This window comes from Neovison vison, chromosome 4 (assembly GCF_020171115.1).
Source record: "Neovison vison isolate M4711 chromosome 4, ASM_NN_V1, whole genome shotgun sequence".
Lineage (NCBI taxonomy): Eukaryota > Metazoa > Chordata > Mammalia > Carnivora > Mustelidae > Neogale > Neogale vison.
In genome coordinates, this window is record NC_058094.1 from 136,115,275 (window position 1) to 136,140,711 (window position 25,437).

Genomic DNA, 25,437 nt, shown 5'->3' on the forward strand with positions numbered 1-25,437 from the left:
GGACGTGGGGGCAGGGGTCGCTCCCCCGGGTCACATCCTCCTAGAAGGCCGCTCGCCCCGTGTGTGCTCCTCTCTTTGATTTTCTGCGTGTGCGTGCAGACAGATTGGCCCCTTTCCTCCCCCGGGATGCGATGTGGAGGGCTGTTCGCAGAGATGACAGGGGCCACCTTTGCAGGAATTGGGCCGTGTGGGCTCTGAGGGGCCGGGACCTGCTGGGGAGACCAGGGCTCTGTTTGTCGTCCCCTCAAGGCGGGGTCTCCTGGGGGTGTACTTCCTGGTGAGGCTGGGCAGCAACCCCCCGCCGTCTGACCACCAGACGCAGCCAGCCTGCCCCCCTTGCCCTCGCTCTGCACCCCCGGCTCCCCCATCACCCAGGTCCACGCCTCCCACAGGGCAGGTCCTCAGGTGCTCAGTAAACGTGCTGTCCCCGGGGAGGAGGGCAGTCTTCCTGCGAGCGACCAGGCTGTTATGTAAGCTCGCTGAGGAATGCCGTGGGCGCCAACGCAGCGGGAGCCTGGCCGCGGTCCAGGGCCTTGATGGGCTCGTAAACACTTTCCCGTCCGGCATGCCCCGTCTTGCTGTCTCTGCAGTGCAAACCCTGTGGCCACTTACATTTTGTCCTTGTGGTTGTGAGGCTCTGTGAGCTCGCGCCCGTGACCTAACTTCTCCCTGGAGAGCACAGCGGCTCAGAGAGCTGCTGCAGACACACAGCACCATCGCCGATGCCCTCGTGCTCGGGGCCTTCTGGAAGCATCCTTTGCTCCCTGTGTGGACTCTGGTCCTCTGGCGGGTGGTTCTTCCAGACCCCCGCGGGCCTGTCCCTGTGCTCCCTTGGACTTCCTGCGCACACACCCTCTCCCGTCCTGTGCCAGCCCTCTTCCGTGCCCGGCCTGGGTCTCGGCGCATCCCGGGGTCCTAGCTCCGTGGTGGCTGTGTGCTGGTCCGCAGCGGGCACCTGCTGACCTCTCCTTGGGTTTGGACGTGATCCCAGTCTTTCAAAATCGTGGCCCGTGTTGGCGCTCGCTGTGCAGGCGTCCAGACATCCGCGGGCGAGCTCTCCAGGTCTCTGTCCTCTCAGTGCGTGGTTGCCGCTTATGCTCCGTGGATACGCCTTCCTCGCGGCCTGTCCCGGCAGCCACAGGCCACCAGCAGCGGGGGTTGGGGGCATGAAGCTTCTTTTGCTACTCCTGTTAGCAGCTGGGCGTTCAGATGATTTGGGGGGAGAGGGACCGCTGCCGGCTGACCTCTGACCTGGGCGCAGGTGCTCCCGGGGCTTCGACCCCTTGGTCCCAGGTGCCGTTCTCTTGTCGCTGAGAGTCTGAAGCACGGACACCCCCATGCGGTGTGAGGGTCAGGCCCAGCTGTTCGCGCGGGCGCCGGTGGGTGGGAGCTCATCTGAGGGGCTGTTCCATCACGCTCGAGGACACTAGCTGTGCACAGTGTTCGCTGTGGGGACCGAGGCCCCAGCGGGCTGTGCTCCCACGTGCCCGCCACTCAGTCCCCTCAGGGGCCGGGCAGGTTTTTAGGCAACACTAAGAAGGCGGGGCCGAGCGGAAGGGTGCGGCTTGTTGCATCAAGACTGAACGAAGTGGGGTTGGCCACGGACCTTCTTCCTTCCGACGCCCCCTCACCAGAGGCTTCTGGCCTCCGACAACACAGCACGTGGTTCTCCTGCGTGTTGACCCAGAGTGAAGGTTTCATCCTCGTCACAGACTCGCGGGGCCCCTGCTCGAGCACCCGCCGTGGCCTCCGAGAAGTCCATGTCCCTGCTGAGCACCTTCCCCAGGCGCGAGCACTCCCTGCGAGCTGTGGCGTTCATGTCATACCCGTGTGCCCCGCCGTGGCTTCGGGGACAGCCTGGGGTGGACGGACGTCATTCCTTTCCTGTAGGGGCCAGGTTGTGGCCCTTGGGTTGTTAGAGACACGCATGTTCCAAAACCAGAAGGCGGAGGATTGCTGCGTTCTGGAGACTTGCAGACGCCAGGGGGATGAAGGGGACGTTCTGGGCCTCGGTCCCTGTAATCTTTACGAAGTGCTGTCAGTACTTGAGATCTTAAAGGGGGAATTCGGGGCGCTCTTGTCCAGCAGGCGCTGACAGTTCTTTCCACTGAGTGTGGAGAGCGCAGTTCTGGCCCCTGACCGCCGATGCTAGCCAGCCCTGCCGGCTTGGGCGGTTCAGGGTTCCGGCTCTACACAGGGTGTCAGGGACCCCAGGGGGCTCCTGGCAGGTGGGTCAATCCTGTCAATCCTGTCTCAGGGTCAGAGCTGCTGTATGGGCAGTGCTGTCCAGACCTCGTGCATGGACGTGCCTGTGTCTTCTGAAGACACCTGGCGTCCGTCCCCAAGGTGGGCTGGGGGTCGGCAGGTGCCACCCCATCTGTGGGAGGAGCAGCTCAGTGTGCAGCACGCAGAGGCATGCAGGGAGCCTGGGTGTCAGCCAGCATGCTGGGGAGAGTCCCACGGACACCCCGTGGGATAGCGTGTGTCCCTGCCGGGCGGCTGCTCTGTCAGTGAGCTCGGTCACTCCTCCGTTCTGAGCCCTTGTCCTGGGGAATGTCCGCAGACACCAGAGTCACCAGGGCCTGGGGAGGTGACTGTGTCCCAGGGCAATCAGCCGCGGATGACCTGGGGAGGGTGACCCCCATCTCTGACCATCCATTGCCCCCGAGTGCCATGACCTCTGCCACCACCGCTTCCGGGCACTGGGGGAGTAGTGCTGGGATTGGTGGCTCTGAGCCACATTGTGGGGGGGGCAGCTGTGATGAGTCACAGTGAGCTGCAGAGGGAGCTCCTTGGGTCCCTGTGGAGGGTAGGACCTGGCCTGGGGGTGCGGGGGAGGAGGAGCTGCCCCTCGGGAACCAACTGGAGCGGGAGCCTATTTACTGGGGGCAGGAGGAAGGCCTCAGAGACAGGGCTGTGCTGGGGGGTGGGGGCTGGTCTACCCAGCACTCGTGGTGCCTCTTGTTCCCCGGGGTCCTGCGCACAGACCCCAGTGGCCACGCTTGGTGTTACCGCTCCTTCCTGCGGTGTGACAGTGGGGCCAGCCTGGGCTGCCTCCTGCAGGATGGAGCTCCTGGTACTGTAGCTTCAAGCTTTGCTTCACCCCGGCATTTAAGAAGTTTGGAGAACCAGACCGGTGTAAGCCCGTATCCCTCCTTGTCCCCGTGTCACCCTCAAGACAGACTCAGGCCCGTCCTCCTGGAGAGATGGGGGCACCGGAGACCTCCTCCCACCCTGGAGGGGTCTCCTCTGGGGTCAGTGGGGTCAGCGCAGGCGAGGGCTTGTGGCATGGGGAGGCATGCACAGCATGTTCTGGGAGGAAGCCCAGAGGTGGGCCTTGGGTTGGGCCCCACTGGGAGGTCAGAGACCTCACGGAGCCGCAGGAGGAGACGGCACACTGCTGGGAGCAAGTGCACCACACTTGCCGCGTGTCCCCAGAATTCTTGCCAGCCGTGTGCCCGGGTCCCGGAGGCCAGAGCCTGGGGCCCGCATTCCCCGCAGCTGGCCCTGTGTTTGTCAGCACCAAATGCTCCCCGGACCGGCTGTTTACATTTTCTTCTATATTTATCAGACCGTTTCCTTGTAGATAGCACAGAGATAAACAACCTCAGAGGGCGCGTATCCCAGGGGCTTCTGGGGCTTGAGTATTCCTCTGTGGGAGTGTCTGTCTGGTTGGCCATACGAAGCCTTCCACTGGGGTGTTCTGCACCGCTGGGCTAGACCAGTGCGAGCGGCCGCTTCTTGTTGACCTTTCTGACGCACCAGACATTTGAGGCCCGTCTCTGGCCTAGAGAAGTCATGGTTGTGAGCGTAGCTGCCTCTGAGAGCCCCTGCCCTGGCCTCCATCCTCCCCTCCCTTCTGGGCATACACAGTAGAGGAACCTGCTGCCCGTGCTCCGCTTGTCTGAGAACAGAATCCAGCCCGCTTCTGGCCTCGGGCCCCTGCAGACCCTGGAAAGGAGCCCCAGTCTTGCTGTGGCTGGGAAGCAGACAGGGGAGGTTGTTGGCAAGCATTCTCTCCTGCGAGCCCTCCCTGCAGCCCCCACATCCATTTTCCCCTGGGCGGGGAAGGCCGCCACGTTAAGGTGGGAAATGACTCTCAGGGTCCCTGCCTGCCTGCCCTTCCCCACTGGTGCCGAGTGCCCTGGGGGGGGGTGCATCTAAGCTGCACATGAGCCTATCACCCCTGAGGCCTGAGCCACTCCCAGGGACCCAGTGCACCCCCAGTCCCGGGGCTGCGGTACCACAGCCTGGGCTCACGTCTCCTCCAGGGTGCTTCTGGGGGCAGGTCTTAAGTGAGATCCAGAACATGGGACGAACAGGCTTGGGGATTAAATGCCGGGGCCTCACCCACCCTCCCCCCGCCCGTCCCCTCCCCCCCCGCCCCGTCCCCTCCTTATGTCTCTCCCCAACCCCGTGTCTTCCTCGCTCTTTACGTCATCGCCCACACATACTCATTGGACATCCCACAGATGGTAACGACCACCTGCTTCTCATGTGAAGACAGAGGGGTTTTAAGTTGAAACACAGACAGTTCAGACCAGGGGAACATCCTCTCCATGGGGAGTTCTTAGAGCCTAAAAACGGGGCCATCAGACTCCATCCGAAGCAGGTTCCCATGTGCTGGTCTGACAACCCAGGCCATGCCCTTCCTGGGAGCAGGTCCCGTGGGAGCACCGAAGCAGGGGTCTCTCAGAGGGGGGCTGGCCTGCACCCATCCATCCACCCCTCCTGCTCAACAGCTGGCCCTTGGCCTGCCCCTCTCCACCCCAGGTCAAGTGCTACCACAAGAAGTACCGCTCGGCTACCCGTGACGTGATTTTCCGCCTGCAGTTTCACACGGGGGCCGTTCAGAGCTTCGGACTCGTGTTCGGGAAGGAGGATCTGGACAACGCGAGTCAAGGTGGGGCCACGGCTGATGGGGGTGCGGGGGGCGGTGGCCGCGGGTCCTTGGTCATTTCCGTCCTTGTTCAGCCCCATGCCCCAGACGGTGAACCTGCGTGCTGCGCGGTACCGGTCTTTCGGAATGCTGAGCCCTGGTCCACAGAACATTCTGGAAAAGCGGTGGAACTTCGCCACCATGGGGACATGGGCGCCATCCGGGTGGGATTGGAAGCACAGCGTTGTCCGTGCTTTTTGGCCACCGCATCTCTGAGCTCGTTGACGTGTGATTTTTTTTTCTCAGATGACCGTTTTCCCGATAATGGCAAGATTGAGTTGCTTTTCTCCGCCACTCCTGAGAAGCTTAAAGGTAGGCGGCGTGCCGAGTGCCGGGGCGCAGTGCTCACCCGGTGGGGTGGAGGGTCCTGTGGGGTCTCCGTCCAGTCTCCCGCTTTTGTGCGTGTCGGGAAATTGCCGTAGGAGTTTTTTCAAAGCAGGCTGTCTTTCAGGGGGTGGGGGTGGTTGGGAGACAGCAGGTCTGGCTGCATCAGCAGGACCCCAGGAACAGTGAGAGCTTGGTCCCTGGAGGTCTGTCTGTCTGTCTGGGAGATCATGCTGAATGTTTACTTCTCCCCCAACGAAGAATCGAGTGTTGTTGGAGAGGATTGGAAGTACAGTGGACGGCAGATGTTTATGTGCAAAGCAGGTTCTCCTTTCTTCTAAAAAATGCCCTGAAGGAGAGATCTTGTCCTTTTACCATCAGGGCGAATGGTTCTTTGGTACAGCGAGATCCATAGAGGGGAGCGTTTTGCTTTTGTTGCTGGGAACAGTAGGCCCCTCCTAGTGAGATCAGTGTCCTAATTCAGTGAATGGTCAAGGGCAAGGCTCGTGAGGTCAGAGCCCCACTGGCCTCCCCAGAGTGTTGGCAGGTGGGCACGTGCGTCTGTGAGCCCAGAGTGGCCAGAGCACCCGCGTCCCCTCTTCTCCCTGCCCACCTGGCTCTGGTCTCGACCATGTTGTTGAGAGCAGTGCATGACGCTGTGAACGCCCCCGGGCCCGTGGGGGCAGGTGTGGGGGTCTCGGCGCTGGCTGCCGGTGCTTGCGCCTGGGATGCTCGTGCCTTGTCATCCGGGCCGGTGTGCCACCGCGTGCCTGCCCTGTGACCGACACCTCCTCCACGCAGGGTGTGAACACTTGCGCAATGACCACGGAGTGATCGTGGACTTCAACACTGCAGACCCTCTGATCCGCTGGGACTCCTACGAGAGCCTGAGCGCGGGGGGAGAAGGTACGTCTGGCTGCCACCGCCCTGGGCCAGGGAGGGATGGAGACGGTGGCCTGCTTACCGTCTGCTCGGGGTCTGCAAGCTTTCCAGAAATCCTGACTTCTTTGGGGGTCCAGAGCGCCCCTCCCCAGTGCTGTGGTTTGGGGGAGCCTGTGAAAAGCAGGCTTGGGGATTTGGGGTGGCACAGTGGGTGTGGCCTCGCTGGGCTATGGCCAGGCTGCTGTCCTGCACCCGGGAACTCCCTTGGCAGGAATGTATGGGCTCGTGGAACCGCCTCACCTGCCCCGTTCACCCTCGGGATGGACACCTCGGGCCCTGGTGCTGTCACGATGGGGAAGAGGCTCTGCCGGGCTCCCCCACAGAAGAGACCTCACACAGGTCCAAGGAAGGATGGGGGCCTTCTCCCCGGCCAGCAGGAATAGTCCCCACCCCCCTCCATGGTGGGGCCTGATTTGGGAGAGAAAACCACCAGGCTCTTTGTCAAACTGGTTTCCTTTTGATGTACACTAGCCTCCCCCAACCCTGACGTCGTGGGCCACTGGCCTGCAGGGTCTCCGGGGAGGGACATCTGGTGTGCGTGTGGCCGAGCAGTTCCTGTCTTCATGGGGGGCAGTCACGCCTCTCCTCCTGGGTCCAGGGTCCTGGCGGGCAGTGGTGGAGGGCATGCCTGCTGTCTCCGTAGCATGCGTGGTTTGCCCTGTCCCGAGCAGAGAGCTGTGGGGGACACACTATGGATATCACGTAACCCATTCTGTTTCTTCCTTACAAGAGGCAGTAACCATGACACACACGGCGTGGTTCCTGAGAGACCGGCCGGGGGGCCCGTCATTGTTCACAGGTGCAGCTGGCCCGGGGTCATGGGTCAGAGATCACGCAGGGCAGCCTGAGGGAGATAGGGCTCCCGTCCCAGCCCGCTGATCCCAAAGCTCCTCCGGGCAAGTTTCGTTCGGCCACAGTCTCCCCTGCCCTCACTGGTGCCCGGGCCACAGGAGGCCTTGGAGAACAGAGTCTCAGTCGGGCCGTGTGAGCTGAGAGAGGTTCGTTAGGGCCGATGTCAGTGTCTCCTGCACTGGGCTGGCCAGCCTGGGGCGCTGCCTCCTGGGACTGGCCGGGCAGCCCCAGGCATGTAGAGGACAGGGACCATCAGGGAGAGCTGGCCCAGCGCGGCCTCTTACACCTGCTGTGCTCCTCTCCACCCACTGTCCATTCTGTTCCTTACTAACCCGCGCCTTGCTGGACTGGGCGTGTGAGCCTGCCTCCTGCAGACCCAGCCTGCCCCAAGGTGCTGGAACTCAGGGATCGGCTTCTCCTCGGAAGCACTGTATGGTGGCCCGTGGCCACCGGGAGCAGTGGGGGGGGCATTGACCACCTTGTGGGGCTGCCACCCCCCCACTCTCCCTGACACTGACTTAGCGAACACTGGCCTTTGCTCCCGGGTTGGTGGGGTCTTGTGAACCTCGCGTCGCCACGTTTTCGTAAGCCCACGAGTGCGTAACTACATCACCCCTGCAGCTCCGTCCGGACACACCAGACCTAATCCGTCCTGTTGACCCTATGAGCCGCCTCGGCCGGCAGCACGGAACTCAGGCAGGAGCCAAGTGTCCCTGATGCACAGATGTTCCCTGTAAAGCACGTTGTGACCTTCTCCCGCTTAGGGGAAGAGATGGCCCTTGAGGACTACTTTTGGGGGTCATTTTAAACAGCAAAGATACCAACGATAATAATGGAAATGCAAAAACTGACGTGCCGTAGGACTGGAGGGGGCTCGTTTATGGTGTGGGAGCTGGGAGCACACACGTGGGACGGCTCCAAAGCGGGGCCCCTCTGCGCCCCTCAGTGAGTGACGGTGAGAATGCCACAAGCTGGTCTGGTCTGGGGTTCGATGTAACGGTGCTCGGTGAGTGGGTGGATTTGCAGACGTGGAGCCCACAATGGCCACTGACTCTACCTGCTGTCTTTGTTTTTTTTGAAATCCTCCTTTCTTCCACATCTCCTGTGGGGCTGTGCCCTTTGGGCCTGGTGACCGGGACCGTCCCATCCGGGGGAGCGTGGGTCGCTCCGGTGTGCCTCCTGCCTCTCCACGGTAGCTGTGTGGCCTTGAACAGTCACTTGACCTCTCTGAGCCCTTCCCCACTCTGCACAGGGAGTTGTCGTCAAGCCAGGGGCGCTGAGTGGACGTGGGCCATGGACCCCCGAGTGTGCTGCAGGTCAGAGGACCCAGTAACAATGTTGCTCCTCCTTTGGAGCCCAGGGCTTGGGGATGACCTGGCCTGGCATGGGGTCGGTGAGGGTTGGGTACCCCCAAGGTGGCTGTGGGAGGGCACGTGGCTCCCATCTCTCCCTGCACCGTCGGACGGCCACTGTGGCGGGGTGAGACCGGGACGCTCCAGGGCCTGGGGTGATGGGCTGTGGTGCCCTAGACCCTGGTGACTTTTCCATCACCGTCATCCCAGTGTTGCTCAGCGATCAGTGAGTGCAACGTCCCCAAATGTCACCGAGCGTCACACGGACAGGGCTCCCTGGGAGGACTCCCTGAGTGTGGAGCATCATCCGCCTCCGGGGACCAGTGATGGCGGAGCTCAGTGTTGACAGTGCCTCTATGCGGGGTCAGGAGGCATCTCGCTGCGGGGTGTGCAGAGCTGGTCAGGGAGCCGCGTGGCTTGTGTTCCTGATCCAGCGACAACAGTCGGTGCTGCCGTTTCGGAAGTGGATTTGAAAGCTTTCCTGCTTGGAAATCGTGGTTTGGTGTTAATGTGTGGAAACCAACGCAAGTGTGGATCTTCAGCCACTTCACCAAGGAGGCTCCGCTGCATCCGGCAGACGAAGTGGGAGGCGGGCGGGGCCCCACATCGGCATGATGGACGTGCCGCCCGCCGAGCTCCCAGGGCTGGATGCCTCGTCACTGTGTACCAGCCAGGAACGTCCCTTCGCCGCACACCCCAGAGCTCAGGCGCGTGCTGGGGTCCTGCGACAGTGTCTGCCCCCGGGCATCCTACTTGGACCTGGGAAAGCACCTGCGCTTCACGCTCCTGATTCCAGGCTTCAGCCTCCAGCCCACCTTTCAGGGCTGATCCCGGGACCCCAAGAGTTCAACTGCCCCAGAACGCAGGCAGCAGACAGGAAGGAGGAGTGTGTGCTGACACACTCGTCTTACCTGAAGAACAAGACGCTCATCTCTGTGCTCAGAACCGAGGGAACGTCCTGTGGGGGTTCGCTCGACACCGGGCTGGATCCCATCACCAGAATGCGCACCATGTCGGAGACAGTCAAATGAGTGACAGCCGGGCATGCGCCGTCTCGGCCCTCGGAGCCCACGGTTTTGCTAGCCCTGGTGGCATCTGAGAAAGGCCATCAGGATCCACATCTGGCTAAGTTTGCAGGCGGCAACTCACGTGAATGCCCCTGGGACGGCTGAGCTCCTGGAGCGGCTTCGCCCTGCACACGGGACAGAGGCTCAGCTGGGTCTGGCCGGGGTTCTCAGCCCCCCCGGCCCCCACCTCACAGCCTTGGACCTGGGTGCGCTCAGAGTCTGGCAGGCGCTCCTGTACCATCCTCCGCATCCCCCCCCCGTCCGTGACTGAGGGGGCATCACGCCTGCCCACCGATGCTGCACCTGCTGACGTGGCCTGGCACTTCCTGCCTGGCCCTGCATCCTTCCTGGGAGCGCGGTGTTTGGACGCTGTCATGGGCGCCCTGCCTTGGGGACCGGCAGCTGAGCTGTGACTGCTGGTGGGCTTAGGACCAACGCATATTCGCAAAATTAGGGGGCACTGACCTCTCAAAGGATGGCCAGGGCATCTGTTACGGGGACGGGTAAGCCACCTTTGGGATGTCAAAGGCCCAGACTCTTGGGTGGGATTCTGGCCCGTGAAGGCAGGCGTCAGTGATCCTGGGTCTTTGCGTGGTAATTTAACATCGAGGTGGTAAGTGAAGGCAGAGTCGTTCAACTTAAAGAAGCCAAACCCCACAACCTGGTAATTAAAGGAACACACTAGCCTGGAAAAATCCTGGAAGGTGGGAGCGGCCCTGCCCACCATCTCCCGGACGGTGCATCCTGTGACGTCCGCGGGTGTGTGATGCACGGGTGCCTACGCGAGGCGTGGTGACGGCTTTGTCCCCCGTCCCCCTTCTGGACACTCCTGCCAACAAGCTGTTACCAATCACATCTCATCGATTCCCGCGCACCTTCTCTTCCCGTGCACCTCAGCTGGGCAAAGGCGGCGCGCACGTCAGGCCTGGAGGCGGCCTTCTGTGTCTTCCGTGGGGAGACCTGGTCTTTCGCCTGCCAGGTACAGGAAGGGCGCCCCTTTCTCAGTGGCCTCCACCCAGGGCCTGTGGAGGCGTGTTGGCTGTGTCGGGGACATTTCAGCGAGGCCACCTGCATGGGGAAAGCGGGTCGGGTCTCACTCCGTGTTTGGTAAGCTGAGCAAGAGCCTGAGCAGGGCCGGGGCTGGGATGCATGTGTGTCCCCCCGGGTGTTGCCAGGTAACCTGGCTCCAGCCATGCGTGATTCCTCTTGGCCGTGGCCTTGACGGGGGGAGAGGGAGGGTGTCCCTGCGGACATGCTGCCTGTGCAGCAGCTCTAGGCTCTCCAGCAGGCATGTCCCCGGCCGTTCCCCTGCCCGGACCCTCTCTGCCCGCCGTCCCTCCCCTGCCTTCTGGATCTGTCATGTTGGGGATTCTGCGTGGAGCCCTACTCGGAGACCAGGTTCTGCCGTTGACAGCGGGAAGCCATGGCCCTCAGGGTTGTTTTGCGACAATGCAGCTTTGGAATTGGATTTAAATTTCAATAAACAAGGGGCATCTGGGTGGCTCAGTCGTTAAGCCTCTGCCTTTGGCTCAGGTCATCATCCCGGGGTCCTGGGATCAAGTCCCGCATCAGGGTCCATGCTGAGTGGGGAAGCCTGCTTCTCCTTCTCCCACTCCCCCTGCTGTGTTCTCTCTCTCTCGGTCAGACAAGTAAAATCTTAAAAAACAAAACAAAACAAAAAAAAAACACCTCTCAACAAACAAGGTTTTTACACACACAATTACACCTAATCAGGCTTTTATTCCCACTGCCAGTCCAAGGACAGAGGGCATGGCCGTGTTTCATTCTCTTCTCTTTCTGGAAACTACCGTCGGGCAGGGCAGAGGGCGCGAGGCGGAAGCATGTGACGATGTGTCTGTTCCTGGAGCTGCGTTTACCATATCGCACCCGGACCACAGAGCATGCGGTAGGCCCGGCAGCCAGACGCTTCTGAGAACTGGGCTCATCTTGGTGGCCGTGTGTGACCCTGCGTCAGCCGTGGGGGCTGCAAGGGACCCTCAGATTGCTCAGTGCGTGAGCTGGGGGCTAGCACCGGGCCCCCCTTGAACGGAGGACAGAGCTGGGGGGTGGTTGTCCCTGTTGCTGCTCCAGGCAGCCGTGTTCCTAGGAGGCCCTTCTCTGTGGGGACGTCTGGCATGTGGGTGACCGGGTGGCAGGTGTGTCTGTTCGAGAGAGGAGGCTGGTGTCAGGCCACTGGGGGCTGCAGGCGGGCAGGTGCAGGGGCCAGGAAAATGGGTCCTGGTGGATAAGCAGAAGGCATCTGGACGGACCCTGGTGCACGGCAGGGTTCCCTGCACACACTCAGTGCTCACCTCGCTGAACAGGCCCCGGACGGTGCTCGGCAGCCCCGGGAAGTTTTCCTCCCAAAACTGAGAGGTGGCGCACTTTTAGTTGTTTTACGTTCACGTCGCAGTGGCTTGTTCACAGTCGGATGAAGCCCTGGTGTCATGGTCCCTGTCGTCATGGTCCCTGGGACGTCGCTGCAGGACATGGGGATCTTTCGCGTCCTGATGGAATCGCGCTGAGGGCGGTCACCCTGTGATTTGTGACCTGAGTTGGATCACTATTGAGTGTGACACTCTTGTTACCTGGCGTTCGACCAGGTGTCGTGGATGTGGGGCCTCGGTCTGGCGACTGCTGGAGACATTTTGGTGCTTTGCTTTTGGACGAGGAACAGGCCCCAGTGAGCAACGCGTGAGAGCAAGGAAGCGTCCCTGAAAGCTTCTGTCGGGGCTGGTTGGGGGCCTCCCTGAGGCCTCCCGTGGGGCGTCTCTCTGTATCCCACCTGCAAGGGGCCCCCCAGCCTCCTGTGCCCCCCGCCAAGGGCTTCCTGAGATCGTTGGGAAACCCACGGAGTCTTCCCCACACTAGACGTGTGATCCCGTGTACAGTGTCACAGCTCTAGTGACACTACAATGTTGGAGGCCTTCGCAGATGCTGAGCCCGCCGCTGCCTTTGGTCCAGGCCTCAGCAGGGCCTCAGAGACCACGTCGTTGCGGGAGACGTGGGTGCGGATGGCCTGATGGGGTCCGTGTCGTCAAACCCTCTGGTGGGAGTGCTGGGAAGTCACGGCAGGTTGACCACAGCGTGGACACCGCGAGTCAGGCGGGTGCGGTCACCCCACGATCACGAAGGCCTGCGGCGGCTCATCTGGGAAGCACCAAGAGCGCCCACCCTGGGCCACGCCCAGGAGGAGAGGACGGCGAGCGGCGTGGAAGGAGCTCTTGGCTCCGGACGCGGGATGGGTGTGCAGGTTGTGTCCTCCGACCCAGCAAGGCCCCAAGCACTCCGGAGACGTGCAGCTCTGATTCCTTTCCTTTGCACGTGGTCCCTTCTGTGACACACGGGGTCCGCTCCTGCGAGGGCAAGGGGGTCGGTCCATGTCCTCTCTGCACCCCATCAACTCGGCCTTCTGGCTCAACAACAGTGCGTTCCATCCCTAACAAAAGGGATCCTTCCTCCCCGGTGAGAGCCGGTTTATGGGAGGTGGGCGCTGCCCGCCCGGCAGGGTCCCTCCTCGGGCTGACAGAGCGGCCACACGGGTCAGGGCTCTGATGGGGCTGTGATGGTCTGCGCGTGCCATTCTGCCCATTTACGGAGTCGGTGCACGAGGCCCCAGCGCGAGGCCCCAGCACAGGGCTGCGCGGCGAGGGTGGGGCTTAAACCGGGGTAGCAGGTGCGGATCCCTGGAGGGGAGGGGTGGAAGGAACGCGAGGAGGCAGGATGTGCTCTGTGTGATGAGCCCCGGGGAGCTCCAAAGGGAGAAACAGCCTCAGAGAGGAAGGAAGCCGGGCGGGGATGTCCCTGTCAACAGTTTGAGGAATGCATGGGATGCTCAGGCCGTGGGATGCTCAGGTGGCAGTTCGTCCGTCCGCAGCATGGGCGGCGGGTTTGGAAGGCTGAGGTCTGGCTCAGTGGCTCCTGGGACGCCTTTTCTCTGCCTCCTCAACCTCCAGAGTTCAAATTTCACTCAACCTGATTGTGCGAAACCCCGCCCTTGTGTTTACATTGCACTGGCCTTTTTGGAGGAATCCAGTCAGGGAGTCCCAGGCTTGGCTCAGAAGGTCTTGCTCCCCAGAGAGGGCAGCCAGGGCCCTGTGGGGAGGCACACCTCCCCCCTCCCCAACCCCCTGCGTGCACGGGATGCTGCTGTTCTGGGGGTGAAGGTTTTGTGCGTGGGAGAGCGGGGCCGCCGGGTGCTGCCTGGGCACACTGCTGGGCCGTCGGGAAGGACGGTAAGTGGGGAGTGTGTGCGCCTGTGTTGCACGCGCGCGCGCCTGTGTGTGTGTGTGCACGCACGGCCTCTGCAAGGCTTCCTAGACCTGCATCAGAGCCCAGTGCTTCTGGGAGACTCGCAAACCAGACCACTAGAGGCACGGACGATGCTCCGGGGAAGATGGGACCTCCAGGGTTTAAGGATCCATGGAGTGCCAGGCCAGCTCCGGGAAGCCGGTTTGCCGAGGAGAGCCTGCCTTGTGTGTGTGTTCTCTGGGAGCGGCAGGCCATAGTGTTTTGGAAGGGGGTTCATGGCTGGCTGACCCGTTGAGCTCTGATTTGGCCACGATTGCCTGTTCTCCTGGCCCACTGGGTCTGGAATGTGTTTTCGTGGTTAGGAGTGCCCGCAAGGGGCCTGGTCAAAGGCTGCCCAAGTAAGTGCCCAGGACATGCCAAGTCCATGCTGGGTGGTTGGCTTGGAGAGATGCTGTGCTGTCGTGGTTGGGGGGTGGACTGCTGCGTGCCCCAGTGCTCTGTACCGCACTGTGCTGAGCCTAGCCTGGGGACAGGTGGGAGTGCCCTGAGTCCTGGTGGCCTCCTCTGCCACTGAGAGCCACTGGGCGCGGTGGGCGCGCCCCTTCCCGGAGAGGCGCCTCTGCTCAGACTTCCCGGTTGGAATGCTTTGCCCCTACTCTCTCTCTCTCTTGCTTTTCCCTCCTACTCTGGGTTTCTCCAAGAATTTACAGCCTGCCTTGTTTCTAGGGAACGTTTGGCCAGAGCTCATCTTGGCTCCGGAGGGAGCAATTTCCAGCAGCCCGGCTCAGCGGGCGAGGTGCCCCTGCCTTCCTGCTGCGGGCGCCTTCCTGCCTGGCGGTTCAGGGGGCGGCTCTGGGTCTGGGGGCCTGGCAGCGCTCAGTCTACAGGTGACAAGGATCACCCCGAGAAGCCCCCAGTTCGGGGATGCAAGTATTTCGGGGCCCCAGGAAAGAAACCCAGTCTCCTTTCATGCCCATGGGGGTCCCTGCATCTTTTGCTGCTCAGAAAACAGAAACCAGGGTTGAGGCTCAGGGAGGCTTCCTTCTCACCCTGGAGCATAGCAGAGTCGCCGAGGGTCTGCTCTTGGGGCCAAGAGGTCGTGTTCTCCGAGGCCCAAGTGTGGTCCTCACTTTTGGTTCTCGATTTACTCTGGAATGAGAAGTAATTCAGTACAAATGCAGGGCAGTCTTTAATTAGCACAGGATGCAGGATGCTATTGGAGTAAAATGAAAGCAGACCTCGTTTTGGGAGAGGTTTATAAGGGCCGCAGTGCTGCACGCCCCAGAGGAGAGACAGATCTCTGCGTGGGTGACTTGGGGAGATAATGACACCTCAGTTCCCTCAGTTCCCCCTGCCCCCCCTCAAGGAGGAGGACATTTCTGAGATCACCCACATCTCCCCTCCAGCCCAGAGGACGCGGGGGTCCCCCACGTGCTCACCCCCTCCAGGTGGGCTTGCTGGGTGACAGAGCTCTCTAGGCCCCAGAGGCTGGGACCTGGGTGCACCGTCTGCACAACGCAGAGGACCCCGAGACACTTGTCTGACACCAGAGGTGGGGACACAGGCAGGTGTCCGTGCAGGGTCCATTCTCAGAAAGCAGACCATCGCCACCACTGCAGCGGGTGGTCAGAGCCCAGGCAGCAGGTGTGGGAGATGGGGTCCCTAACCATCTGGCCACGGGATGCTGTGTTACAGCTGCGGAAAGCTCGAGTCAGTTCGAGCCGTGCCCAGGCATGTGCGGGACAGTCAACGCTGGCAGTCTGGATGAGGTTGGACGAAGGCTTATAAAACTTTGGGAGGAATTATTCTAAAAATCTAGCTTTTACTTTAGATTTCTATAAAGAATCTGTTTTTCAACTTTATTCCCGAAGGACAAGATCAGTTGAGCTGAGTTATGCCTTCTCCTTAATCCGACATGCTCTTACTCCCCAGCCCCTGAGGAGGCAGGCCTGGAGTGTGGCAGATTCCAGAATCCGTCCCCAGGGCAGGAAGGGGGTGTGCAGGGACAGCGTTCACCTCTGTGTTGGTCTCAAAGGATATCCCCCTCTGTGATTTCAGGGTGGCTCTCCTTGAACTCCCCTTTGCCGGGTCACTTCTGCAGAGATAAGGAGAGTGAGGTCAGAGAGATTGAGTAACTCACCCGAGATCACACAGCTGTGGTCAGAATTTTTAATCAGGACCTGAGCCCAGGTGGATTGTGGCAGAAAGCCTAGAAGGAAGTGGAGATGTACTTATAAATCACTCCGAAAGCAAACCCCAAGCATGCTTTGTGGCACGAGGAGGGCACCGAGGGGCCCCAAGGACAGTTATCTTTAGGAGAGAAGAGTTCTGAGCACATAATGCGGTCTAGGAGGAGGAATGAAGGTCCCAGAAGAGAGGTGGGGGGGTGGGAGCCATAGCAGGGTGGGCTCATGGTGCAGTGACCCCTTTCCATCCTGATTTCAGAGCTGGGTTTGACCCAGGCCTACCTCGCCTCAGGTAAAACGAACTCTGTTCAGCCTGCACAGGGCTTTCTGTCCCCAGACTCCTACCACAGCCAGAATAGGGCACATACCTGTGCCGAGTGCCCTGGTGCCCCTCGGTGCCTTCCCTCTCTGCCCCAGAAGGTCAGGCAGGAGCAGGCCGTGTGCCTGACAGCGCCTGGAGGTGGATGCAGGGATGGGGTCCTTTTCTCTCCTTCCCTGGGAACCCTGCACGGGTCCGGTGGGGACATGGCAAGGAGGCAGTTGGTTTGGCTGTGTGGCCTGAGTGTGTCACTTGGAGGGGAGCTGGAGAGCACCATGTACCCCCAGCGGGAGGCAGCCCCAGCCATCGGCTGTTGTCCCCAGCCAGGGGCTGCCAACCCCAGCCAGGGGCAGCCATTCCCAGGCAGGGGCATCAGGGAAGGGAGGGAGCCTTCCCTTTCTCAGGGGCTCCTGCCCCCAGGGACTGTGGGCGCCACGGGAGGGAACAGGTCTCACAGTCTGCCTGGGTGCCCGCCGCTCTGCAGCCTGCAAAGGGGACACGGAACTGCCACCGCCAACCCAGCAGCCATGGAACAGGGGACTCAGCGGACCGGGAGCCAGGTCAGGAGCTAGGGAGGGAAGCATGGTGTGAGGAGGGAGTGCCGTGTGGGGGGGAAATTGCACAGAAAGCATCCAGGCGAATTCCTTTTCTAAATTAAATTGCTCATTTCACCGAGGCAGCTGGTCTGCTGTAGGATTCCAGTGTCTTCAAGGAATGGCAGGCATGGACTTGGGGAGGGGACAGAGGTCAGGGTGCGTCCTGGATGCCCTACAGGCTCTCTGAGCCTCTGTTCGCATCTGCAAAACAGGTTTTCCGGTTCCTGCTTCACAGCTTTGGGGGCGTCACAGGAGCCCCGCACATCGGGCCTGTGTCTTTAGAATGTCCCCACATTTGCTGGAGGACATCTCTGCATCTCTTTCTTTCTGTGGACACAGCCTCCCCCAGCAGCAGCCAGGCCTGGACACATGTGCCTGCTAGCATGGAAGACTTGCAGGGAGGACTCTGTTAGCTCTTCTGAGATGAGAACCAGCTTTGTAAGGGAAACTGACAGGACAGTAGAGGGCGAGGCTCATAGTCAGTACGCAGGAGACAGAGGAGGGTCCAGGGAGCCCAAGCAGCCGTCACGTTTGTTCTCTTAGAACGGACGTCCATTGGAAGCAGGGCCGGTGCGTGGCGGAACCAATTATTATAAGTCAGTTCTACGCTTTTTTGGCCTCAGAGGGGCTGGTGCCTGGAAGGAGGCAGAGTGGGTCCCTTTGGCTGGTTTTTGACAGGCTTTTGTGTGCACAGGTGGGCGTTGCCTGATGTGCGGAGACAGGGTGGGAAGGAGAGTTTCCTTCTCTCTGTCCATCTTCTGGTCTCCCCCATTTTCTTGCAGTCTTTTCCTAGTGCTTTCAGAGGCCTGCTCTCTCCTGGCGGGAACGCTCCCTCTCAAGGTCAGGTGGGGGTGGGCAGGGCTGGGGCACTGCCCAGGCAGCCCCTTCCGTGGTTTCTTCCTCCTTGTTCTTTTCCACTTGATAAGCCGCGCTGCTGTGTCATGCACGCCTAATCAGAGCCGTGTTTACGTTCGTTTGATTTTTAACTAGTCCCTGGCTGCGGGGAAATCATTACCAGGCTACGCCTTCGCCTCGTTTTGAAAGGAGCCCGGGTTCTGGCTCAGAAGGGAAAGGTGACACAGAGGAGAATGACGGGGGGAGGGAGGGTTGGACCAGTGAAAGCTCCCCTCCCGGTTCCCCAGCAGAAAGCCTGCAGGAAGAGAAAGCCCCCGGCTGCACCTTCTAGAATTCAATGTCCTCGCCCCCACTCCGACCCCACAGGGGGCCACTCTGTAGCGGCTGGGTTTGGACATGGTGCAGAGCTTCGAAGCCTGGAGCCTCCTTCCCTTGGGGGCCGTGCCCTCCCTAACCTCTTCCCCCCACTCCCCAAACCCCCCACCCCCTAGGGTCGGTGGCAGTAGCAAGACACTAGCCACACAGGGGACCTGGGACCATAGCCGGAGTCAGGGCTGTGCCTGGGCCCTGGGGTAATACTATTCCCCTTTCTTTTCCAGACCCCTGCCACACCCCAAGGGGCCCTCTGCCATCACTAAACAGGAGTGTCCCTAAGGATTGAGCCAAGCCCCTGGGGGGCTGCGCATGGCGGGGGGCGGGATCCTGATAGTTTTCGGGGGAGGGTTCTGCAGGCAGCTGTGTGGGGCCCTGGTTGCATTGTTCACTTCGGGTGTCGGAGCCTAGCTGAGCTAGGCGGGTGAGCGGGTCCTTACCCAGGTGCTGCAGCCCCTTTTCCACCTGTGGTGCCGGTGGTTAAAGACCCGGCTTGCTTGGAAGCCTCTGCTGGGCGGGTCTGAGGGGAGGGAGGCGGGGCAGTGGGCGGGTCTGAGAGGGGGGGAAGGCAGGGCAGTGGGCGGGTCTGAGGGGAGGGGAGGCGGGGCAGTGGGCGGGTCTGAGCGAGGGAAAGCACTACTGTTGGGAGGATGGTGGGGGGACTTGAGTGGCAGAGATACCTTGCCATTGTTTAGCACCTGATGCGTGCCCCCCTCTTTGCCGCACCCTGTGCCAATGCCCGGCGACCTTTGGGTGACCCAGGGGCATATCTGGTCCCTCTGCCTGCCGGTGGGCCAGCTGTACCTTTTTTTTTTTTTTTAAAGATTTTCCTTATTTGAGAGAGGAAGCATGAGAGGGGAGAGGTCAGACAGAGAAGCAGACTCCCCGCCGAGCAGGGAGCCCAATGTGGGACTCTATCCCAGGACTCCAGGATCATGACCTGAGCTGAAGGCAGTTGCCCAACCAACTGAGACCCCCAGGCGCCCCGGGCCAGCTGTACCTTCACTGCATGTGCATGCTTTGGCGTGTTGGAGCCTTGGTGTGGGCGACCTCAGTGCCCCTGCAGCCTTGCTCTGTCTCTGCAGACCTGCCGGCTGGTCTCATGGTGGGGGTGGTCGCCGATTGCAGGAGAGTGGGGGCCCTGGGGCTGTGGGCATGCCTGCCTTCATGCTGTGTGGCTGTGGGTTTGTTTGGGCTGGTTGGTTTTCAGTTCTTTTGCCCAATGAGCTAGAGGAACCTTCTAGAACAGCTCCTCAGTCTTCCCTGTGTGTGAACGTGCTAGAACATTGGCTCTCTTGGTTATTTGTTGCCCACTGGGTACCGGAGTCTGTTCCCTAATTTTAGGGATGCCACAGGTTCCCAAACCCCCAGCCCAGCCAGAGGCTGTGTTCTTGTGGGAGATGCAAATGGTCCCTAACACACGCTCAAAGCTGCAGTGTCTGAGTGTGAGTGTGTGGCAGACGGAACACCTCCCCAAGAAAGGATGGTCAGGGAGGCCCGGCAGAGGAGGGGAGGGAGTGAGCCAGGACAGAGAGCAATGGAGGCCGAGAACAGCAGGAGCAAAGGCTCAGGGGCAGGTGCAGGTGTGCACCTGCTGGGGTCTGGAAGGGGCAGGGTCAGGCGGGAAATGAAGTCCTGAGGGAGTGTTGGGCTCCATCCACCAGGGACAGAGCTCTCCTCAGGGAAGCAGCCCGCTGGCCACCTGTACGCCCGTTTTCTCTTTCCTCTAACCGCACTAAGAGGTGGGATTAATCACTCCACTTCGTAAGGAACCAGGGGCTGGAGCCGTCTCAGTGCCAGCTGAGGGCACAGAGCGTAAATGCAGAATGGAAACGCGGGTGTCACATTCTTCCCACTGGAAAACCCTTCCTGTTCCTTCTTGCAAGGTGGAACCCTTCAGAGTACAGAGTGGGGGCCAGAGGCCCCTTCCCTCGCCCCATGGCCGAGACATTCCCACTCCCTGAGATCACAAGTGGGTGCGTCTCTGGGCACATCCCATGCCTTTGGGAGAGTCTGAGCTCCTACAGAGGGACCTGCAGGCCCGGGCGGGTCTGTCTTGGGCGTTAGGGATGCGGGTCCTGTTCCTTTCCTGTAGCTGTAATGTGCGTCCTGTAATCTGTGTGCATCGGGGGCAGTTCAGGGAGGGCCCATGCTGGCGATGGTTTGTGTCCCATCGCTGTGCTGCCCATGGGGAGGCCCCCAGGCCCCCTTCACAACCCCAGGAGCTGAGGATCCCTTGTCCTGAGCGTTGGGCCTTGCCTGGGGCTGGTGTTGGGTGCGCAGTAATGGTGTTGCCGTAACACGTTAGTTATTCTCTTGACAGGGCTCCTGCTAGTAAAGATAACGATAGGGGTACTCACGACTCCCCAGGCAAGGGGGTTTCCTACCCTTGACCACGTCATGTAAACCCTTCTTCGTGGGTCTGGCCAAGGGCTTCTGACTCAGAGTGATTAGTGGTACTTTTGCCCTGTGTCCCATTGTCAATTAGAAGAACTTCTGTACCTCTCTTTGCTGGCTTCCTTTTTTAAGTCATGGTGTCTGCATTTAAGTGGGATTTGGGGAGCAGGATGTGGATGTCACAGACGCACAGCTGTGGCGTGAGATCCGTGTCTAGAACTCTGGCTCTGCCGCAGCCCCTCACCCACTGGCCTGGACTGCTCTGACCCCTTTGTCTCTGTCATGTGGTGGGGAGTGGTGTGGACGAGAGCCACCCCTGGCCTTGCAATCTGCCGACAGAGGGAAGGCGCGTGCTCGGCGGGTCTTATGAAAGATCCTCTCCTGGCCCCAGGGGTCTCCCACAGAAGCCGAGTTGAATGCGTGTCGGGCCTGGAAAGCCCCTCCTCTGGGAGCCATGGAATTCGGGATCGCAGTGGGGTCTTTTCCGCTGGTGCCCAGGGTCCAAGCGGCCTGAGTTCTGGTCCCGCCTCCACCTCCCAGCAGTTACCTGACCTCGGCCAGTGGCCAGTTCCTGCGGAGCTTCAGCTCTGTACTTGGAAGGAAGGAACGAGTTAGTTCATCCTGCAGTAATCCGGGCGAGCAGGCGTCTGCCCTCGAGCAGGTGCTCCGGAATGCAGCCAGGGCTCCTGGTCTGACGCCCTGGGACCCTGAGTCGGAGTGCAGCCCCCGCCCTTGAGCTCTACCACGCGGTGTCTTCATGGGATCTTCTGGGTCCTCCCCCTCCCCGCTCTGCTGTGGCTGCGGGTCGGTGCAGTCGCACACTGCCTTCGTCCTGCTTCTCCCACGCCCATCAGGAAGAAAGCCCAAGATCACACGTACCATCCACACAAGAACCTGTGATACCCTACAGGTTTCAGTCCTGTCTCGTCATCCCAGCATTTCCAAAACTGCTGGGAGCCGCTGACTGTGCCAGAGTACCCTGCATGCCGGGGCCGGGACCCCGGGTCTGGGGCTGGTTCCTCCGGGGACCCAGTTGCTGCGGATCCACGGTGGCTCCCCGGTGACCAGAGAGTGTGGACACCACCCTGGACAGCCCCCTCGTTGCGCTCTGCCAGCCATGTCCCTGTGGGAGACCAGAGGAGGTCCCGGGCCCCAGGCTCTCCCCAGCTGCCCAGCAGCAGGTGGAGGCCAGGGTTGGAAGTAGTAAAAGAGGAAGAGAGCCGCACTCTTCCCGCCCCTGCTGTGGCCCTGCTTATTTCCCAACTGTCCTGGTGGGCGGAGGCCAGTGCAGAAGATCTGCTTCCTGTCTCCTGCGTCCTGCTGTGTCGTTGCTGGACTTTCTCTGTGGAGGGATGCTGTGCTACTGGGAAGTCTGCAGATGAGTTCTGCCTCTCTCTCTCCCCATGAGGTTCAGGGCCCCCACACCCTGTGTCCTGCTTCTGCATTCCCAGGAGCTTAGGAGCTCAGCTGTACCCAACATGTAGACTAATGATGACATTAGACATTAACTCTGAGCCCTTGGGGCAAAATGACTCCTTAGTGCAGAGATTCCGGAAGGTTCTCTTAAGTGATGGCTCTCTTTGCACAGAAAGGTAGAAAGAAAGGGTCCTGGGTCCCAAAGCTGTTGGACTCTTTGAGTTGTTTTTGCTGATGCTCGTGTTACCGGGGTGTGGGTAGACTTTGGGGGCCCTGAGGAGTCCTCACCCCCATTATGGTGAGGTGTCTGTCAGGAGTTCGTTTGTTCAGGAAGATGGACACATGCATCCCGGGAGCCCAAGCTCCTTTTCCAGCCGTGACTTACCACCTGTCTCCCATTTCCTCCCCCAGTGCCGCACACGCAGGGCCCCGTCGATGGCAGTCTTTATGCCAAGGTGAGAAAGAAGAGTGCCTCGGATCCTGGCGTCCCAGGCGGGTCTCCAGGCGTCCCCTCCGCCAGCAGCCCGGACCACGGCGACCACACCCTGTCTGTCAGCAGCGACTCTGGCCATTCCACTGCCTCCGTCAGGACCGACAGGACCGAGGAGCCCCTTGCCGTGGGGTCCAGGCGGGGCCTGAGCCCCCAGGAGAAGGCCGAGCTGGACCAGCTGCTCAGTGGCTTTGGCCTGGAGGATTCCGGAAGCCCCATCAAGGATATGACGGATGCACCCACCAAGTATAGTGGGACACGCCATGTTGTGCCTGCTCAGGTGCACGTGAACGGAGACGCCACACTCAAGGACCGGGAGACAGACATCCTGGACGACGAGATGCCCGGCCATGACCTACACAGCGTGGACAGCATCGGGACCCTGTCCTCCTCGGAGGGCCACCCGTCAGCCCACCTGGGCCCCTTTGCCTGCCACCAAAGCAGCCAGAACTCCCTCCTGTCGGAAGGGTTTGGCAGCAACCCTGGTGAGGACCCCCATGGCAGCCTTGCCCCTGACCTGAGCCTCGGCGTGGACTCCCTGTACGAGCGGGACCGGGCGTTTGGGACCCGAGAGTGCAAGCAGCCGCCACCAGTGCTCCGGAGGCCCTCAGTGTCCGCCCAGACGCAGGCCTACGGACAGAGCGGCTACTCCACGCAGACCTGGGTGCGCCAGCAGCAGATGGTGGCCGCCCACCAGTACAGCTTTGCACCCGACGCCGAGGCCAGGCTCGTGGGCCGCGGCCCGGAGGACGGCCTTGGCCTGGTGCAGTCCCAGCCCAGGGTTCCAGTCACCCCCACTCGGGGGGCAGGCAACAGAATGGCCATCCAGAGGAGCCTGGGCCCCGGGCCCCAGGTCCCCGATGCACAGCGGCCCCCTCCCGGCAGAGCATTCAAGCCCAGATTTCCAGATGTCAGAGTCGTGAATGGGACTGGACCGGAGCCGAGCACGGACCCCTCCCCGGGCTCACCCACCCTGGACATCGACCAGTCCATCGAGCAACTCAACAGGCTCATCTTGGAGCTGGACCCTACTTTCGAGCCCATCCCCACCCACATGAACACGCTGGGCAGCCAGGCCAACGGCCCCCTGCCCCCTGACAGCGGGGGAGGTGTGCTGCGGGCAAGCGGCCTGCAGGACACAGGAGAGGGCCCGGGCAGGGCCTCTGTGCGGCAAGGTGAGTGGGAGTCCCATGGGATGCACATTTGTCTGCGTCTGTGTCTTATGGGACGGGGCCTGCAAAGGAGTGCTGGGCTCGTCCCTGGGTCCGGGGAAGGGCCGCAGAAAGGATGGGGGGCCCCTGGGCACAGCCTTGTGTGGACGGGTCAGCAGCTATGCACCTAGCTGGCCTTGCGGGAGTAGGGGGCTGCTTATGGATCTGGTAGACCCGAGAGGGCAGGAGACTCAGGCATGGGGAAGGATGGTGGGGATGAGGGGATCTGGGCCCAGCAGGGCCTCAACACAGAGGGGCACAGTCCCCTAACCAACTGGTTTTGAGCCCTGTCATGTTCCAGGTTTGGCAATGCAGGAACCCTATGCTGAACCTCCATGGGGAGGCCAGGGCTGCTCAGCTGAGCTGAGCCACATGTGTCCAAGCCAGGAGGGCTGGCGAGTCTGAAAGGCACCCTGCGGTCCCAGCATGGTGGCCGTCACCTGACGTGCATTGTGTCTGTGTCTGTGTGCCTGAGGCTTGGCCCCACCAACACGTGTCTCACCTGAGCCACCTTGAGTCTTGCTCAGACAGGAAAGGGGTGGGGAAGTTCCAAGGTGCTGTACCTCCCAGCAAGACCCTGCCTGGTCTGCCTTGTGCCTCAGATGCAATTCTTCTGTAGCAAATACTTGGGTGCAGGGACCTCAGCATCCAGAGGCAAGTAGAATCCCTCACTCTTTATAGAATGTGGACTGATCCTAAGAAAGACCACTAGTTACCTAGTGTTAGGACGTTGGGAATGGCATTCCCCACAGCCACTCTTGGAGAATGCTGCGTGTCCTGACGGCTCAGCACTGGCCGCACACACACTGTGGGTCTGGTTACTTCTGGGAGGAAGATGGTATGTGAAAGCTGAGCATTTCCCGAGAAAGTTGACTCGATGCCAGCACTGTATTAATGGTGGTGGTGTTGATAACGACGATGGAGGTGATGATGGTGGGGATGATGGTGATGGTGATGACAATGATGGCCTTGATGATGATGATGATGGTGGTGATGATGGTGATGATGATGGTGATGGTGACGATGGTGGTGGTGGTGGTGATGGTGATGACAATGATGGCCTTGATGATGATGGTGGTGGTGGTGATGATGGTGATGGTGACGATGATGATGATGGTGATGACGATGGTGATGATGGTGATGGTGATGATGGTGGTGGTGGTGGTGATGGTGATGACAATGATGGCCGTGATGATGATGATGATGGTGGTGATGATGGTGATGGTGACAATGATGATGGTGATGACGATGGTGATGATGGTGATGGTGATGATGGTGGTGGTGGTGGTGATGGTGATGACAATGATGGCCGTGATGATGATGATGATGGTGATGATGATGGTGATGGTGATGATGGTGGTGGTGGTGGTGATGGTGATGACAATGATGGCCTTGATGATGATGATGATGTTGATGACGATGGTGATGATGGTGATGGTGATGATGGTGGTGGTGATGGTGGTGGTGGTGACCACTGGTGTGATAATGGTGTTGATGATGGTAGTAGGGACGGTAGGCACTTGTAAGTAAGTGCCTGTGCTATCCCAGGCATCATGCTTGAGCTTCTCAGAGTCACCCATGATCTCTGTGTCTACCATGGCATGTATCCAGAACTCCATCTGTCTGACTGTGCATCCCGTGGCTGAGCCCTTATTCCACTAACCTCTGACTTTGCCACCAGCCAGAAAGCCTCTTTGTGTCCTGGCACACAGTGATGTTTGTCAGTAGAGGGGTGTGGTGCTGGCAGGAAGGCAATGACTCTCCAAGGACCCATGTTGCTCTGCTGAATTCAAGAGGCTCGTCACAGGACAGTGTAGGGAGCCTGTCCCTGCCCGTAAGACAGGAGAGAGTCCTGCTGGAAAGCTCTC

The 25,437-nt window shown here is 60.6% G+C and overlaps 1 protein-coding gene across 6 annotated transcripts in view; it reads left to right on the top strand.

Annotated features, from left to right (window-relative positions):
• TNS3 (tensin 3) overlaps positions 1-25,437 on the top strand; it is a 201,693-nt gene that overhangs the window by 118,944 nt on the left and 57,312 nt on the right. For all 6 annotated transcript variants that reach the window (XR_006384240.1, XM_044245712.1, XM_044245714.1 and 3 more), the window contains 4 exons: positions 4,774-4,903; positions 5,186-5,251; positions 6,065-6,169; positions 22,280-23,533. Coding sequence is in view for 5 of the 6 variants with exons in the window: in XM_044245712.1 (XP_044101647.1) it covers positions 4,774-4,903; positions 5,186-5,251; positions 6,065-6,169; positions 22,280-23,533 (1,555 nt within the window). In the remaining variant the exon portion in view is untranslated. The remainder of the gene's footprint in view (positions 1-4,773; positions 4,904-5,185; positions 5,252-6,064; positions 6,170-22,279; positions 23,534-25,437) is intronic.